At 33.4% G+C, this 14,401-nt stretch overlaps 1 protein-coding gene across 1 annotated transcript; it reads right to left on the bottom strand.

Moving 5' to 3' along the window:
• Positions 1-3,599: 3,599 nt before the first annotated feature.
• Positions 3,600-7,318, bottom strand: LOC132283727 (probable xyloglucan glycosyltransferase 5). The gene is made up of 5 exons (XM_059785736.1): positions 6,167-7,318; positions 5,603-5,911; positions 5,214-5,504; positions 4,784-4,897; positions 3,600-4,676 (listed from the first exon to the last, which is right to left on the bottom strand). The coding sequence occupies exons 1-5, from the start codon at positions 6,887-6,889 to the stop codon at positions 4,029-4,031; spliced, it is 2,085 nt and encodes a 694-aa protein (XP_059641719.1). The 5' UTR covers positions 6,890-7,318; the 3' UTR covers positions 3,600-4,028.
• Between the last annotated feature and the right edge of the window lie 7,083 nt (positions 7,319-14,401).

Raw genomic sequence — 14,401 nt, 5'->3', positions numbered from 1 at the left:
TTTAATATATATATATATTAATAAGTTATTTTAGCGGCTTACCCAACCCATCTCTTACAATCCTAATTTGGGATGTAAACTTGGTATTAAATTTGCTTTTGTTTTGGTTATGGTGGAAGTTGGAGCTTAGAACTTCTTGTGATTTGGTTGTATTAAACTTTTATTTTTGTTTATTATGTTCTTTGAATTATGTTATGTGCATGTTATTTTTTTTATTTTTGTTAGAATACATAATTTTATTTATGTTGTGTCATTCCTAGGCTTTGCATATTTAAATAGTAGGAGTTTAAGTTTCAAAAAGTGGGAGAAAAAAATTTGTTAGTGGGGCGGGCACGGGGGCACAGTATTTCCTAACGGGGCGGGGTTGGATATCAAAATTCAACCCGTCGCGGGTCTCGGGGCGGGCATGGACTTGACAAAAATTAAAAGGGGCGGGGCGGGATTTAGGGAAATCTGCTCCAAACCCGCCCCGTTGCCATCCCTAGCGTAGGGATGGCAAAATGGGTCATGACATACCAACCAATCCATATCCGTTCGTTTTAAAATGGATAAGGGTGAATCATTTTAAAATATAAGTCAAAATGGGTGACCCGAATTCAACCCATGTTTCACCTATTATATAAGAGACAGTTTCACATCCTCTATTTGACTCAAATTTATCTCTTCTTCCTCTCTAAATTTCTCTAACACGATCTCAAATTCTCTCTCTCCCACTCTCTCTAATATTCACTCTGCATCATCCTTTTTCTCTCTCTAAAATTCTTTGTAGTACTGTGGTATTGTTCTATTACAGTCACAACATATATGCAGTGAGAATTTATAATTATAAAAAAAAATAAAATAATACAAATTTAAAGAATTTTCAAAATAAATTGAATGATTTACAATTATCAATACATATTTTTACAAACTTTTATCTATATAAAAAACCAACACTATAATAATGAAATTATCCAAAATAATAGCATATAAATTTTTAAAAACAGATTAATAGGTTATGACAGATTAATCCGATTCATTTTGACTCAACTCATATTTTACCTATTACAAATAAATTAAATATAAATCACAATCCATATTGGACACTCCAACCCAACTCAGCGGTTTGCCACCCCTAACTTGGGGCTGTAATATCTTTTTCTTAACAAACCCGTTTCAATATTGGATGGATGGAAGCTAAACGTTCATAAAAGCCAAACAGGGTTAAGTACTTTTGTCACTTTCTCTCCTCCCAAACAAACATCCAAGATATTCCATCCCCACAGAGTAATCGTCCAAACTTGATACGGCTCTCCAGCATTCAACAACCGACACATGAAAATAGTACAAAACTCTTAAAAACACTATTTGTACACTCTCCACAGGAGGGTGAGAGTAATGGTAGGTAGTTAGCTTGTCCTGTCAACTGGTTTTACACTTGGTTTCTCATAGCATGCATTGCAATGGGCGTGACTTCGACTCCAAAACTCTAGATCTCATCGTATTCACGACCACAACTTTACCATCACTATATATATGTGGATATATATATATATATATATATATATATATATATAATGAGAGAGGGCTCTTAAATGAAGTATCTACTTCTGACATCATTCCTAATCCTTTCTAGTAGAAGACCATTTGTATCCTATTGTATCCTCTATAATAGAAATTTTTATCCTCTGTAATAGAATCGTGTGTCCTGTAATCAAGTCAGACCATTTGTATATTCTATAATACGGAGTAGAAATTTTTGTCCTCTATAATAGAATGAGTGTGTTGACGGTGACAATCACTCATATGTATAATCGTGACTAACGCAAAAGATTCGGACTAATATAATATAGGGTAATTTGCAATGGCAAGTTTTTTTTAAAAGACAAATAGATATAATTTAGGTCGCTTTTAAACAATAATATTTGTAAATTTATAAACTTGAATAATGATATCCTATTTTAAAAAAAAAAAACGAAGCCAAACACAATCTTAAATGACATGAAATGTCTAACGTGCTCTGAGATATATTTTAATCCTCACCTAAAATAACCAAACTACCCTCTCATCTCATCTCTCTCTTTCATTCCTCATACACAACTTTACTCTCTCATCTCTCTCTTTCAACAGCTTTCAAACCCATAAGAGAAATTTAAGGAACACTACAGCCACGAGGCGGCGATACAGATCGGCCGGTAGCAAAGAGGAAGCTCGGCGATGTGGATTTCTGTGATGAGTCCGGCTGTGGAATGTGGACTGAACTCAGCCACGATGAGGTGGGCAGTGAACTTTGGAACGGTCGCCAACGAGCCTTGGAAGCTCGGATGAGATGGGCAGCCGTGAACTGTAGGGGACAGCGACGATGGCGATGCGCGGCGGCGTGATGGCAACGATGGCAAATAGCTTTGGAGTGGCTACCGGCAAGGAAGGGGGATGCTCGGATGAGATGGGTAGCTGGCTGCAGAGAGCACGGAAGGCAGATCAGATGGTGGACTGAACGGCGGGCAAGGCGTTGACCAAAAACAGTTCACGGCAAAAAGGAACGGCCAGTGGAGATGGTCTGGTTCGGTGGTGATACGACAGGGTTCAATGGTTGACCCGTCCGAGTTGAGCTCGGTGCTGGCAGAGGTCCGAGTTGAACTCGGTCAGGTTCAATGGCTACCTCTGCTTTTGTATGTATGTACATATGTATATATAGATATATGTGTGTAATTTTTGAAGTGTTGAGTTTGTGTGGCTTTGTATGATGGTAGTGGAACGGGGAAGAAGATGGTGGCTGTGGAGGTTGCGGTGGTGGTGACGGGTAAGTAGTGGTGGTGTATATTAGTTGAGGCTGTTTCAGTCATTTTACACGGTCAAAGGGTTGTTAAAGGATAAACACGTACTCTCATCATATTTGGAGTGTCATTGTTTAAATTTGCAAACCTAAGGTGTCATTGTCCAAAAGTGACCTAAATTATATTTATCTGTCTTTTAAGCAAATTTAAAAGGTGTCAATATAAGTGGGATAAGAAGTTAAACCCAATTCATTTTGCTATTATCAAACATTATGCTGTAAGAAAATGGTATTAATTGGCAAGTTCAAAAAGTATAAAGGATATGCCATAGAATATTGGAGGGTGTTGACCACTTTGGTCCACATACATACAATTATGTTGGAATAGTGTTTGAATATACCAGAACTATCAGTGTCACAAGCCCAATTTGGTCAGATTCAAATTAAAGCAAAGGTCAAAGTAATTCATACCAAATAAGACTCAAGGTTGTAGGGTGAGGAATGGTGCTGTCACCACTGATGGTCACGGTCCACTCTGGTCATTAGCTTATCCTCCTCACTCCCACTTCCTGCCGACACTATTTTTAGTTCTTTTTAATATGTAATTTCATTAGAACACGCATTCACAAATCACAATTCACTTCTTGCATTGAATAATAAATTTATAGAAAATAGGTAGCTTAGTGTGTGTGTGTGTGTGTGAGAGAGAGAGAGAGAGATTAAAATAGACTTACTGCTGCAACTTTATATATAGCTATACATTCAGTGTAGTTTTGGGGATTAAATACAAAACAAGATGGACAACATAAGATCCAAATCACACCCAAGCAAGAATACAAAGACAAAAAATGAATAGTTGGCTCTGATATTACATATATCTATATAGCAAACATCATGATCATAAATTTAAGAACCAAAGAAGTAGAAGAAAATTTATGATAATAAGATGCAACAACATTGAAGATTGGCCTATGTCACAAATAACCCACAAATTTATTGCACGAGGGAATGCAAGCAATCAATAAAGAGGGAAAAAAAATTTCTTTATGGGCAATATTTTAAGTGGTAAGAAAAAACTTCTTATTTGCAAATGGCGTACTGTTAGCTTCTACCTGCACCATCGAAGCCAAAGGAACGATCGAACACCCCAACTAGAGAATGCCAATATGAAATTTGCAGCTGCAACTAGAGATGTTCACTATTTTCCTTGTTTAGCTGTTTCTTTCTCTCATTTTTCAATGTACTTCTTTCTTTTTTTTTCCTGCAGATCATTTTAGCTCATTTGTTCGCCAATCAGGTCAAGACCCACAAGGAGGAAAGACACACCTTGAAATAGCAAGTAGTAGAAGTGCACTCCTTGAGCTGATAAAAGGCTCCTGAGTGCTGCAGTGAGTAGTAAGAAAGCTAGGGCAAGCTCTTTCCGATATATCTTGTTTGTTTTCTTCGCAGGAGGTTTAGTGGGTGTTTCTTGGTGTTCTTTCAGTTTGTTGAGCTCAGAGAGTCCGCTATCAGAAGCACCTCTATAAAGTTGTGGGTGATTCATGGCTTTAGATTCCCTCTCTGCTGCAGCCACTAGGTCAGGTTCTGATGATCGACCGGCCTTTTTAGTGACAACCCATTCATATGAGCTTCCCAGCTGGAAGAGTCCAGATATCATGGCATTGAATTTGGTCACAGACATTGTGTTCTCAAATAGAAGGTAGGGGGCAATGAATGGGAAGGATCCTGGTGCAGGAAGTATACTTAGGAATGACATGCATACGGGAACGTAACAAATAACCCAGGCAGGTAGCTCGGCTTCAGGGACAAACATGGTTAAAGGAAGAATAATGCAAAATAATGTGAAAGAATAGAATGGGAGAATGAGTTTCCTAAGGAGAAAGAACAAAAATATCAAGTTTGCTTTCTTCCAAAATGATATCTGCAACATCACAGCAAAGTGAAATTTTAGAGGTGATTTTAGAGATGACATGATTGAAATTAAACAACAGAAATATAAGCAAGATTGAATGTGAGAGTGAGACTAACCTCAGACTTAATGACCGCTGGAAGGCACACACGAAAGAGATGCATCGGACCGGAATGCCAGCGATGTTGCTGTTTTCTGTAAGCTTCATAAGACTCGGGAACTTCGCAAAGCACCTGCAAGGCATCATTCAGTGTTCTCCAAATATTCAGTGATAAATCGAATTGAACCCAACTTTCCCACTGACATTATGTAACAGAACACATGCTAATATGTGAATTATTCATCAATGTCCTAATCATTGGGCATAATTCCCAAATCAGCCTCACTAATTTTAAACTTTTCCATACTTGAATTTTTCCCTCAAATTCGACTTACTACCCTTTGGTTGTTTTCAAGGTCTATTCAATTCAAGTCGTCTGTCATCAACATCTCAGGAACGCCAGGAATGCCAGAAAGAGAAGAAAAAAATTTGTCAAGAACTTAGGTTACCTTCACATCATTAAGGAAGATGAATTTCCAACCACTGAGATGAGCACGAACTGCTATGTCCATATCCTCCACAGTTGTCCTCTCAAGCCAGCCACCAGACTCTTCCAGTGCTTTGATTCTCCACACACCAGCAGTCCCATTGAAACCAAAGAAATTGAGGAAGACTCCATTTACCTGCTGCTCTACCTCAAAGTGAAAGCACAAATTGATGTTTTGGAGGCGTGTCAACAAATTTTCGTCCTTGTTTACAAAAGCCCATCTAGCCTGAACTAATCCCAGTTCAGGATTGTCCTGCAATACAAGGTGAACATATGAGTGACTAGAACAAGCCTCACACACAGAGAAGCTTAAGAACTGATATAGAATGGCCGCGCAAGTGTTCTTTTTACCTTAAAATGTGGAATTGTCTGCTTAAGGAAATCAGTGTGTGGTTGGAAATCAGCATCAAAGATTGCAACAAATTCATAGGCCTTCACATAATCACAATTCATAGCAGACTTAAGGTTTCCAGCTTTATAACCCGTTCTAACCAATCGATGCCGATAAATAATGTTGACACCCCTCTGACTCCACTTGGAGACCTCGCCCTTAATCAACCACTGAATGTTCTCATCATCAGAGTCGTCGAGAATTTGAATCAACAACTGGTCCTTTGGCCAATCAAGTTGACAGACGGCTGAGATAGACTGTTCGTACACCTAAAGGGGTCAATTCAAAAGCCATCATCATCAGTCCACCATTGTTGAAAAACTTATTGGCATTGTCATGGCACCACCAAACACCAAATATATCATATTCTACCATCAATTCTATTTATTTTAGATAGAAGGGTACTCAATATATGAATAGTGAATTTAAAACTAAAATTCAAATCGAGAAAAGAAGAAACACACAAACAAGGGCTACAATTAGTTCTTACATGACTGATATAAAAGGAACATTAGAATAATTACCTCTCTCTCATTGCACATTGGAATCTGAACGAGAACCATCGGATAGTTACAACCTGAACCTTCCAAATCCTCCGACTTAAATGGATCCCCTTCAATTCTCGGCCTAATCTTCTTGTACTTGATCCAGAAGCAACCTAGACAAAGTATGAGCCTGTCGGCGGATTGAATTAGGAAGAGAACAACACAAAAGCTTGATAGAGCTTGAATTGAAGGTGCAATGTAATCGGCGCGAAAGTCCAACCAAGCGATGTATACAGTGTGCAGCCATCCCTGAATCTCCAATGCTTGTGGGATGTGCAAACTATGGTTCTGGAAATAATGCCAACCATTAAAATGGGCAACCACTTCAAAGGCCAGAAATGCCAAAGCAGTCACCAAGAATGCTAAAATGATTCTGAACAATAACCTTCCCCTGCCAGATTTTTCATTCTCCATTGTCACTCCTTCCCCAAATATCAACCTTTTCTTGATGGCACCAAGCAATGCCCAGAGCACGTTGCCGAGCCACGCCAGGCAACCGACAGCTCGATGGGCCTTGAGAAGCAAAACCCATGTCACTTGTTTGGCATTCTTCCCCCGGTCCTTGTCCACCGGACGGAATGCCGCATCAGGGCCATCAATTTCTAGCACAGAGTAATTGGGGTTCTCCATGGTCACTACTACTGGAGTACCCTTCCTTGTGTCCTTTGTCCACCACTTGTAAAATTTTGTACTTGGAGCCATGTTTTCACTCAAGTGAACTCAATTCACTCACAAATGACCAAAATTAGAACCCAAATACACTCAATTGAACAAGCAAAAACTAACAACTTGAGCAAAACCCACAGTTCTTCAGAACTCAGATCTCAAGATGAACAAACTCACAAAACCATTTACATAAAATAAAAACAGAACCACACTACACAGAAACCTCAAAAAAAAACAAAGAGAACTTCAAAACCCAGATATAAAAATGAACAAAACTCAAACCCAATTCATGTCTAACCACTAAAAGAACAGATCCACCACAAATAAATAAATAAAAAATAAAAATAAAAATAAAAAAAATTCGCTCGTGCACTCCTCACTAAAATGCAGGAAAGGGAAAGCCAAAGAGGAGAGGAGTGTGTGGGGTTCTCTCTTCCTACTACCAAAAGGCTCTACAAGCTACCCCCAACAAGGGAAATTACCAATATAGGGAAAGGCAAAGCCCTAATCATTTGGGCATGTAGTCATAAAATTCCAAACAAACAATCACAACCCACATTTTAACTTTCTACATATTACCATGGGGTGGATTGGATAGATTCAAACTAGTAAAAAATAAAAAATAAAAAAATCAATAATGATTAACAGAAAAAGAATAAAGCAATAAAGTGATAATAAAGATCACTCTGATACAGGGTTTTGGAATTATGAACTGAGTGGCTGCAGAAATGACAGAAGATGAGTTAATAATGATGGATCAAAGGATTAATATAAGCTAAGTTGAATTAGTTAGAATAATAATAATAATAATTAAAAAAAGGGACAATTTAATAGATTAAAAAGAATAGCCGCAGACAATGCCGATCCCAATCCCAACCTGGCCGTCATCTTCTCGGGTATATGAGCTAGATTGGTGGCGGTTCTTCTCTATCATGTAGTTTTTTTTTTATTACAGGATAAATTATTACCATATAATAATAATATTTTTCGGTATTTGGACTTTTACCAGCCAATTAGAAAAAAAAGGAAATATATAGGTTGTTTTGGTAAAGCCAAGACTGTTACCAGCTAATTTAAAAACAATTAAGGAAAGTATAGGTTTTTAAAAAAAATAGATATGGAATATATAATATAAAAATATATCATCTCGAAAAAGGAAAATATATAGGTTTTTTTTGGTATACTACTACAATACTCTAATTTAAAAAATTTAAAAAAAAAAATGAGAGCAATGGTTTTTTATCCATATGAAATATATATAATAAATACGGAGTATAAAATATATCATCTCAAAGAAGAATTGATGATCCCTTCTTTTAATTGAACAAGCTCATCTACGCTGTATGCAGCAGAGTGGAGTTTAGAAAAGGAAACAAGAGAAATGAGAATGAAAATAAAAGAGAGTAAACTCATATGTTATTTAATACATTATAATGGAGACCTATGTACCATTAAAATTGAAGAAAATTATTTTTAAAATATTTTTCATAGAAATAAGAGAGACTAAAAGTGACTAAAAAGGATTTTACAATCTAAACATGGTAATAGAAAAAAATTAAGACGGAAAATTCATTTGACCAACTCTTTTATGCGAATAAGGAAAATGGTAATAAATAATTGAATAAAAAGATAAAAGTAGCACTGCCTTTTGAAAATAATAATAATAATAATAATAATAAGAGTAGCAATCCAAAAAGAACATCTAATACTCCACTTTCATATTTTTAACATTGCTACTAAATATCAAAACATGTGTTTAATCGTTCCAATAGTAAAAAAATTCTCTTATTTTTTTTTTTTACAACTAGTTAAATTTATACTGCAAAACTTGAATTCTTCACCTCCCAAGAGAAATGGTGGAGCCAGATATTCAATTTAAGAGAGGCAACATAAAAATAAAAAATAAAAAAATCAATAAACCATGACAAATATAGATTCTTCATTTTAAGAGATAAATCACAAAAAAAAAATATTACAAAATAATATGTTAATCAATAGACAGCGACTAGGTTTATTTGTCTCCCCACTTCTACCATTGAGCTAACATCGTCGAAATCATATAATATTTTATATATATATACATTGAATAATACATTGTCCTCACCATGTGATTATATGTACTTTTTGTATTGGAATCAATTTTAGATAAGAAACATTTTATGGCCCTTTTTCCGATATTTAAGTGTTCAATTCGAGAACCAGATCAACCTACAAATAAATAAATAAAATAAAATAAATACTTTGTAAACTTGGCAAATATTACAGGTGGTTAGGATGTCCCAAATCCAATACCTTGACCGTAAAAAACTAACAAAATGAAAGCATTACTTTGGGGGAATGAAAACAAAATTTTCAACTGCAGGTAACAACCCTCAAAAAACATTAATATTATAATTTAGTGACAAATCTTAAAATATAATCTATGAAAATTTCAACCCTCAAATCTCAACTAAACTTCAACCCCCAGCTACATATAAGGTTATTAAGAGTCCAAAACTATCCGTGATAAACACCTATCTTGATTGATTTAATTTTATATTTTGAAGTACTGAATCAGTATCTTGAGTTTAGAATTAAAATAAATTTTATTAAATTTTTGTACTAAATCTTTTTTAATTTTAAATTTAAAATATCAATTCAATAATGTCAAACATAACATGAGTATAAATGAAAATTTTCAAGATAATGACATAGATTGACTTATTTGAAACACATCACACCCACTTTTATTAATAAGGTGTGACATTTTTAAGTACAGTATTTGTATATATGTCTCTGTGCATAGCTTTACATGCACACATCGATAGATACTGATGTTTTCACTTGCCCATCGTGGACGCTGATTTCCAACAAAACACATGTGCCATTAAATATTATGTCGCTCTCTTAAATATAATAAACAAAACATTAGGTTAGTAATTATAAGATGATATATAGTACATATACACCAAGAATCCCACAACCACTTACTTGTCCTTCAAAACTTCACACTCCAGCTACAAATTACAACATTTTTCATCCACTAAAGTAATTAACAAATTTTCCATTTCCTCATCTGAACAATACATACCCAGCAAAAAAACAATGACATTGTATTTAATTTCTGATGGAAAAAAATAACCCTATGTTGACCAGTCACAAGTTCTTATTAATTTGGTGAGAATAATGATGTCGTTCGATTCAATAAATAAAATCTATTATTGATGATGGAACAAATCTCAACCGTTAACATTTGCTCAACTAACTCCGTTAATGATAAGGGAGATTTTAACCATCGGTATCAGTTGAACCAATCGGATTTTAATCGACAACCATAAAAAGAGCATCGAGCCATTAAAATAGGTATGAGGAAAAAACTCCTAAACATTGAATACATAATTATTTTTCTATTATAGATGTAATATAATCTCTATTGTTTTGCAGATAAACGTCGTCTCACAAAAAATTTTGCATCAACAATTTTAAAATCCGATTATTTGTCACATAAGCCCACGTGAGTTCCACCATATGGGGTGTCACGCAATATGTGAATAATCTGTAATATAATTTTCTTAATTTCTGTATGTGGGATGGACACAAGGTTCTCAAAATGACCATGGAAGATTCATTCTGACAGGCAATAGCATACCTAACAATAAACCATTGTTGTCGACGGCTTTGGCTTCTTTCTATCATTCTGTGTTATGAGTCAAATGAAGGATTTTCCATTTACCATGTAGCCAAACATGTATAGATACATGTCTCTCAACATATTTATTAAGTAGGTCTCACTTCTCTAAGACCCATGGCACATGAATGATACCTACATACATAAATAGCTATATTTCGTTGGCAGACAATTTTTTTTTTTTAAAAAAATATCAATTTATTTTGTCTATCTTTGAATAACCAATCAAATTTCACCACTAAATTGGTGAATACCATGATTATATTGATTTCACTGCTAAATATAGTGAAGAAAAACAGTGTACTCGTGAAGATTTTATTGAAATTGAAATGTTTTAAAATTGGAAAAAATTTTAATTCAATGTTCGATTGTACAAAATTGGTGAAATTAGAGAAAATTTTGAAATTAAAATTCATGTAATTTGAAAAAATTCTGGTTCAATACTGTTGTATGAAATTGAAATTTTGAGATTGAAGTTGAAGAAAAGTTTGGTCCATACAACCGAACATTAACATAGATAGCCTAAGAAATATCTATTGGCCTAATAAGAATATTGCCTATCTATGTTAGAAATTAGAAGAAATATTTGTTAACTTGGATTTATTTTAACTAGTTAATTTTGAATTAGAGTTTGATAGGGAATGGTGCATATATCACTATCCTATAATTGCAGATGTCTCGATAGTCTAGAGTGGGTTAGTATTTTCAGTGAATTTTGAAGTGTCAGGTTTGGACTCTCTGCATCTACTAATTTAATTTCTAACAATTCTTGTCTTGTAAAAAAAAAAAAAAAACTATCCTAAAATGATGATGAAAATATGTCATTTTGCATGCCTTAATTTGATAGTATTTATTTTTTCTAATCCTCCTTCCCCTTTAAATACAATATTGACCAGAGTGTTTGGGTGTTTAGCATTCTTTTTATGCAATTAATGGTATAGAAATGATTGCGCCAGCCCACTAGAAAAGAAAAATCAATTGATAATGCTCAATCATTCGAAAAAGGGAATCAAAACTAAGATCTTTATAACCAAATCATTTGGACTGGATTATATTCTAATTTCCATGCAGTTATATATCAAATTAGTAGTGTATATATATATATATATATATATATATATATATTCAGTTAATTTACCAGGGGGCTTATGCTCTATGTGGTAGGGCCTCTCCCCAAAGGAGAGATTGAACGTTTTAAGCGTCAAGTGAGATTAAAATAAATGTGTGCATTGTTTGCTTATATATATATATATATATATATATATATATATAAGCAAACAATTTGATGCTTAAGGTTTAATGGAAGCGTCAAATGGGAACAGTTTTATAAAAATAATTTAATACTCCTAATAAAATGATTAGAAGTTTGCATATGTTTTAAATAATAGGGACCGTTGAAACTTTAATATCTGGAGACCGAGGGTGTATCTTTGAACTTGAAGAACCAGTAAGACTTTGACATAAATTGGCTTTTTGTACACTTACCAGAAAAATGTTGAAATATATACATGTGTGTGTGTGTGAGAGAGAGAGAGTGCGTGTGTGCATATATATATATATATATATATATATATATATATATATTAGCACAAGAATATAAAGAAAACATCATATTCTTTGTCCATTAATTCTTCGCTGCTTTCAAGCAATTAATTATAAATCTTTCAAATTTGTCCATTAATTCTTCGCTGCTTTCAAGCAATTAACTATAAATCTTTCAAATAAAGCTTGAATTGTCAGAGGAAAGGGCTAAAAACCACATGTTCATTGGTCTAAGCAGACAAAATGTGGAAAATAGTTCCATTTGACTTCTCTACTCTTTTGATCAATCAGCATTTTTTTTATTTATTTAAAAAAAAAAAAAATCGATATGACAATTTTTTTGGACTAAGTAGATATGGATTTTCAGGCAGGGAAGTAGTATATTCAGGGGGGAATTGCCAATCTTATTTTTAGTATTATATATTAGTAATATTTTTATTTATCATATACTATGAAATTTTAATATTATTCTCACTGAAAAAAAAAAAAAAAACCATTGTTTTTTGAGTCTGTGGTTTATTGTCATCTTTCTAAATAAAAAGTGGAAGGTTCAATTTTTTCAAGAACATTATGATAGTTGTTTGTCTTGATTTACAAAAGTAATGATAATAATTAATTAATTAAATAAATATTAGGCATTTGGTTTGGCAAATCGGCCCGTAATTAAGGCGTGGCTTGATTTCATGACGAAACAAATATATTCTCCTGTAGGGTAAAACAAAAGAGTTACTATTCAGAATAAAAATAGGACAAAATAAACATAAGACGACATGAATTTTTTCTTATATATATTATTATTATACATGCACTTTTTTTTTCTTTTCTGTTTTTTTTTTTTTAATAGGAGTGGAAGAAAATTTGTGAGATTATAATTGCATAGTTGGAGTCTCCCACCGACACCACAAGATCACGTTATGCATGAGACAACTCTAATGGGGTTGTTCCTCCTGTGATAAGGATGGATATCCATACAATGTTTCAATCACGCAATTACAAATGATGCCCTAGGTCCTTATGCTTCGTCACACGCACATATAAATTGACATATATACACAAACGCATATGTAGAGATATGGGCATATGTGTACTAAGAAAAGAATGGAGACACAACTCATCTTTGATGCTACTTTTGCACAAAGTAAATTTTGCAAATGAGTTTAGGCTAAACGAGTTTTTAATTATTTATGTGAGCACAAGTCAAGGTCAATTTGTTTGGTTCATTTAGTAGATTTAAACTCACTCCGTTAGTAATACTAAGGGCAAGTTTGGTCGATGGAAATGAAATGAAATAAAGTAAAATGAAATGTTTTTAATTTCATTATTTTGTTTGGAAAGTAATTTTAAAGATAGAAGGTCTATTCTCCACATTTCTCCGAGAATGATCATTCCATCAAAATCATTCCACTTTCCAACAAGAGGAATGGGCATTATATTCCTCACTTTAAAAAATACGGAATAAAAATAATATTAAAAATCGTTTTACTTGAACGACGTGATTGCTAACACACTTTTCTTAAATAACGAGATCCAATAAAAGTTAACTTTTTCTTAATATTCCCTCCTCAATTTTCAAATATATATTGAAAATATATATTTACGCATATATATATATATACATGGCTTAAAAAGGAAAACTAATCTATATATATGTAAACCAAATATATATAGCTTAAAAAGGAAAACTAATCTATATATATGTAAACCAAATATATATAAGGAAAACTAATCTATTTAAGCAAAACTAATCTATATATATGTAAACCAAATATATATAAGGAAAACTAATCTATATATATGTAAACCAAATATATATATATATATTTGGTTTACATATATATAGATTAGTTTTCCTTTTTAAGCCATGCATAACCAAACGAGAGAATAGGAATGGTCTTTCCATTCTCTTATTCATTCCATTCCTACCTTATTTTATTCCTCCACACCAAACTAGTCCTCAAAATTTGGATCAAATGGTATTTCCTCCTCTTAAATCTCCTTGATTGAGATTGACTTATCATAAATGGCAGGCACGGAGCCAGCTTAGGGGTTCCCTAAACCTTGGTATGGATTTTCAAAAATATTGTTTACACTCAATTTACTTATGAATTTTAGAAAGGATAATTTGTATTTATTGTGATTTAGAAAGAAAAATTAAAATTATGACCTTACAAATTTAATATGATTAATTTTAGTTTTTTTAATAATTAATTAAAGACAATTTTAGAAAACTTGTGATCAACTCATATCCGAGAAGCCCAGGTATCAATAAAAATTTAGTAGATCAAAGGAATAATATAAACAAATTTAAAGAGATAAGTAAACAAATTAGAAGCTCTAAT

The sequence above is a fragment of the Cornus florida genome, unplaced genomic scaffold, assembly GCF_030987335.1.
Source record: "Cornus florida cultivar Cherokee Brave unplaced genomic scaffold, ASM3098733v1 CherokeeBrave_3.0.0_Hap2_Chr11, whole genome shotgun sequence".
Taxonomy (NCBI): domain Eukaryota; kingdom Viridiplantae; phylum Streptophyta; class Magnoliopsida; order Cornales; family Cornaceae; genus Cornus; species Cornus florida.
This window is presented reverse-complemented; position numbering and strand designations above follow the sequence as displayed.